At 39.7% G+C, this 4543-nt stretch overlaps 1 protein-coding gene across 1 annotated transcript in view; it reads left to right on the forward strand.

The window, feature by feature from the left end:
- The window catches only part of LOC108228289 (plexin-B2), a 167555-nt gene that overhangs the window by 145921 nt on the left and 17091 nt on the right, over positions 1 to 4543 (forward strand). Inside the window, exons 21-23 of the mRNA XM_037981328.1 lie at positions 2227 to 2363; positions 2456 to 2638; positions 3783 to 3894. Coding sequence (XP_037837256.1) covers positions 2227 to 2363; positions 2456 to 2638; positions 3783 to 3894 — 432 coding nt within the window. The remainder of the gene's footprint in view (positions 1 to 2226; positions 2364 to 2455; positions 2639 to 3782; positions 3895 to 4543) is intronic.

A 4543-nucleotide genomic window follows, 5' to 3' on the forward strand; every position in this document is an offset into this window, starting at 1 on the left:
ATGGGACATGTAGGGACAGATGGAACCATTGGGGACAGATGGGACATTTAGGGGCAGATGGAACCATTGGGGACACATGGGACATGGGAAAAAAAACCTTCAGTTTGGAGGAAATGGAGCCGAAGGTGGAGCTGAAGGTGGAGCTAAAACTGAAGCTGAAAGTGGAGCTGATCTCAGATCATCTGAACTGAAGCCTGAATTCAGCCGTAATCTAAAGTCCGGATTATTTCCTGTTTTAACAGAACCCGTTATCATTTCACAGCTGATATGATTCAACTTGTGTTTCTGCAACAGCAGAAGTTTTAAAACTTTTCTTTGACAGTCAGATGGAAACGGATCAGGTTCTGCAAACAAACAAACAAACAAACAAACAGAGAGACGTTGAAAGGCTTCCTGCCTGGATTAGATCTGTAAAAACTCACCTGTTTGGGTTTTTAATCTGCTAACAGCGGCGCCTGCGTTCAGGAAGCTGCAGGAGCGCCTCTTCCCGTTTGATTCGCCCGCAGACGTCTTCCTGTCGGCGCCGCTCCGTCTCTCGTCGGGGATGTTTATTTTCGTGTTCGCAGCGACAGAGCGAACGTTTGAGCGCCGCTCAGTAGGACTTCTTTACTTCAGATGTATTTTTATCAGTTTTGTTTCCTTCAGATGGCTTCTTTCACACTCATCCTGCAGAGACGCTGACTTCAGGACTCCGTGTGTTTCGATGCTTTATTCTCTCAGGAACTCGTTTCAGTTTTGGTTTTCATGCTTTTTGGATCCGAACCTTAGAGAATAAACAGAAACCCAACTGGCTGTAGTGTCGGTTATTCTTCAGGTGTCTCTCTGCGGCTGGTTTGTAATTTATTTTTCCTTCAGAGTTGTGTTTTTAATTAGAACGTGCTGCCCCAAACAGAAAGATTCAGTTATGAATTTATTTAACTTCAGAGAATTTAAAACGAACTTCCTGCTGTTCGGTTAAATCTTTTTGACGGATCTTTGAGAACTCGTTTTTCCCACATCGTGAAGCTTTTTCTGGTCCACATCCGGGTCGGATTTCCGTCCAACGAGCCCGTGTTGTCTTTATTTGGTGGAAGTTTGTCTGTTTGCTCCTCCATTTATCGCCTGCTGCTGAAGGTGGACGGGCGATAACGTCAGAAAATAATCTTTACTTCGTCACGTTTCCACAGAACCCCACAAGATCTGAACGATCCCTTTAAGCAGTGGCGGCTGACCAATAGAGGGCGCCGCCCCACCACTCACATTTCCTTGAATAAGACGTAAAAAAATTAAATAAAAATTAAATAGTAAAATAAAAATATTTCAAAATATATGTATATATATTTTTAGTTGTGTAAGATAAATATTTTATAGTTAATGATCAGTAAAGTTGTTTCGTTCATTGGTGACGTATTTCCGCCCCGCCTCTCGTTAAAAGTTGCACATGCGCAGTAGCTCCTCTTCAGTACAACAGATAGGACGGTTCTGGTTGCTCCTCTCCTGCGCCCAGAGCTGACTCCGCCTCCCGCCGCCGGAGCGTGGGACTCCCGCCGCGGGCTGACGTCACACCCGGTTGTCCTAAAGTTCGCCTGATTGAAAAGTCGAGCCGCGGGTGAGCTGCCTTTTATTCAAAGACAGTAATAAGTTCATAGTTAATAATTAGTTTAAGAAAATTTATGCTAAAAACTGTTAAAATGTTTGGTTTTGAATTCTAATCGGAGTGAGACATCAGATCTACGTGCAGAATACGTGACGTAGTGAGCGCTCTCACCATAAAACAATCTTTGACGTATTTTCTCCGGTAAAGTTTTGAAAAATAAGAAAGAAAACAGGTTTTATAAACGCTAAATGTGTCCTACAGACCTCCGTCTTTGTAAGTATTGGTGTTCAGGAAGCACTTGTGCATTTATATGTACATTATAATGTTTTAATTCATGTAAATACACAGGTGTGATACCTTAGTGTATGTCTGTGTTGGATTTATAGCGCCCCCTGGAGAAAACTCCACCAGCCGATTCTCCCATTAAGTTGTTTGAATTTTATTTATTTTCTGACCTAACGTTCCCGACACCTCGGAGCAAAACAAACACAATTTGTTTTTAAAATAAATATTTTTTTGTTTGGGTTTGAGATTCTTCTTCTTTAGTAACACCTGCTGGTTTTCTAAAGGACTAAACCTTCAATAAATTTATAAAATGTTCAACTTTTAATGTTTCTTATATTCTCTGTTAACCCAACTTCTCTGTCCAGAATCCCATCCCAGAGTCCATCCTTCCAAGCAAGGGTCCGGCCGCCGGAGGAACCGAGATCACCATCACAGGACGACGCCTGGACACGGCGACGAAGCACGACGTGGCCGTCTTCGTCGGGAACGTTCCCTGCGAAGTGTAAGCAGCGGCGTTCCTTCGCTCGCAGACGCTCGGACGATCGAAACCTGCCTTCATGGTTTTCCTCATTTGTTTTTGGGTTTTTGTTCCAGCCTGATGTTCGGTGAAAACATTATCTGCAAGACCGGCGCGTTCGCCGAGAAGAAGGTTCCCTCCGACAAGCTGGCGGTGACGGTGAAATATGGGAAAATCACCTCCAAACAAGTCCCTGGAACGTTCGAGTACTGCGAAAACCCCAAAATCACAGATTATAACCCCAAATCCAGCTTCTTCTGGTGAGTTTGACATGATTTAGAAAATTTTAGTTTATAAAAGTTCAAAAAAATCCAAACTTCCTAACATTTTATTGTTAATTATAGTTTAAAGATTAAAGATTTTGTTATTTTTAACCACATTTATTTCTGACAAACTCAATTCTTGTTATCATGAACCAGTGGATGTTTTAGTGACAAAATATTCAGTGAGTCAACCCGATTCAAGATGGCCGCTACAGCTAATGAGCTTTAGCAAACACAAAATTATCCTAATTTACTCACTAAGCAGCTTGAAAAATTAACTTTGGTTACTTTATCTAAAATTTTATTAAAATTGATAATAAGCTAGGAGTCAAATTTAGTTAATGTTACTAGCTAACAAGCTAGATTAGAAATTTAGCTAAATTTCTTTGCTAGTTAGCTGCATAATTTTGTTGTATTTGTTAGTAGATGATCTAACTGGTAAATGTTGCAAAATTTATTAGCAAATAAGCTAACTGGCAAATTTTGCCAAAATCACTAGCTAATGGGCTAACTGTTATTTTAGCTAAATTTATAAGCTAATATGCTAGCTTGCAAAATTTGCTAAATTTAGTAAGATTTTGCTCAAAAAATTCTCTAAATTAATAATAAATTAGGGAGCAAATTCATCTTAATTTCCTTTGTAACGGGTCAGCTGCAAAATTTAACTGTTTATTAGCATTTAAGCTAACTGTTAACTTTAGCTAAATATAATTAAACATATTAGCAAATAAGCTAGCTTGCAAAATTTGCTAAATTTAGGAAGATTTTGTTCAAAAAATCCTCTAAATTGATAATAAGCTGGGGGGCAAATTCAGATAAATTGACTTTGTAATGAGTCAGCTGCAAAATTTAATTGCGTTTATTAGCTTTTAAGCTAACTGGTAACTTTAGCTAAATAGAACCAAACTTATTAGCAAATAAGCTAACTGACAAATTTAGCTACATTTACTTGCTAATGAGCTAGTTTTCAAATTTAGGTAAAACTTCTAGTTATTGAGTCAGCTGGACCTGATGACTAAAACTCCGTTTTACAGAAATCGACCCGACCTTTGGCGTGGTAGTAGCTGACAGTCGTTTACAGCTAATTTCAGAGTAATTAATATATTGTGAAAATCTAATTCCTGGTTGTTTGTGTCTGCAGCGGTGGTCGAAAGATTGTGATGAAGGGCAGCGGCTTTGATCTAATCCAGTCAGCCAAGATGAAAGTCCTTCCCGGCACCGATCAGGACGCCGTCAACGCCACCTATGAGAACGTAAGAGTCTTCATGTTTATAAGGGACAACAAACGGCCCAAATGCATTCATGTTAGCTCTTATGGTGAGGACAGATTATAGTTTCAGGAAGGGGATCAAGAAACGGACAGAAACTAAATCTGAACTTCAGCCAGTCGCTGAGTCGACTCCTGGTTGTAGCTGAAGTCCGGCAGCAGATCGATGGAGGCGACGGATTTATTTTATTCTTTAAAACTCTGCTGTCTTTGCTTTTTCACCCCGTCCCTCAGACGTTTTTGATTCTTGACATTTATTATTTTCTGCTGCAGCTAAGATCACTGTTGGTTCAGTTTTATTCTTTTAGTTTCACTTCAAGATGTTTCTGTCAAGTTTTGGACGTATTCGCAGGTTATTATAAACTGGAATAAATGCTGTTTATTTTGTGTTTTGAATTTGGTATATTGGATTATTGCTGGTTGTTAAAAGGGCTGCAGCCGTCAAATATTTAATAATTGAGTTAAATAATCTGTTGATCAGTCGAGTATTTAGTTTCTTTCCTTTCCTGCAAACTCCTGACTTGTAGCTTAATTTAGCCATCCATCCATCCATCCATCCATCCATCCATCCATCCATCCATCCATCCATCCATCCATCCATCCATCCATCCATCCATCCATCCATCCATCCATCC

The sequence above is a fragment of the Kryptolebias marmoratus genome, linkage group LG18, assembly GCF_001649575.2.
Source record: "Kryptolebias marmoratus isolate JLee-2015 linkage group LG18, ASM164957v2, whole genome shotgun sequence".
NCBI lineage: Eukaryota > Metazoa > Chordata > Actinopteri > Cyprinodontiformes > Rivulidae > Kryptolebias > Kryptolebias marmoratus.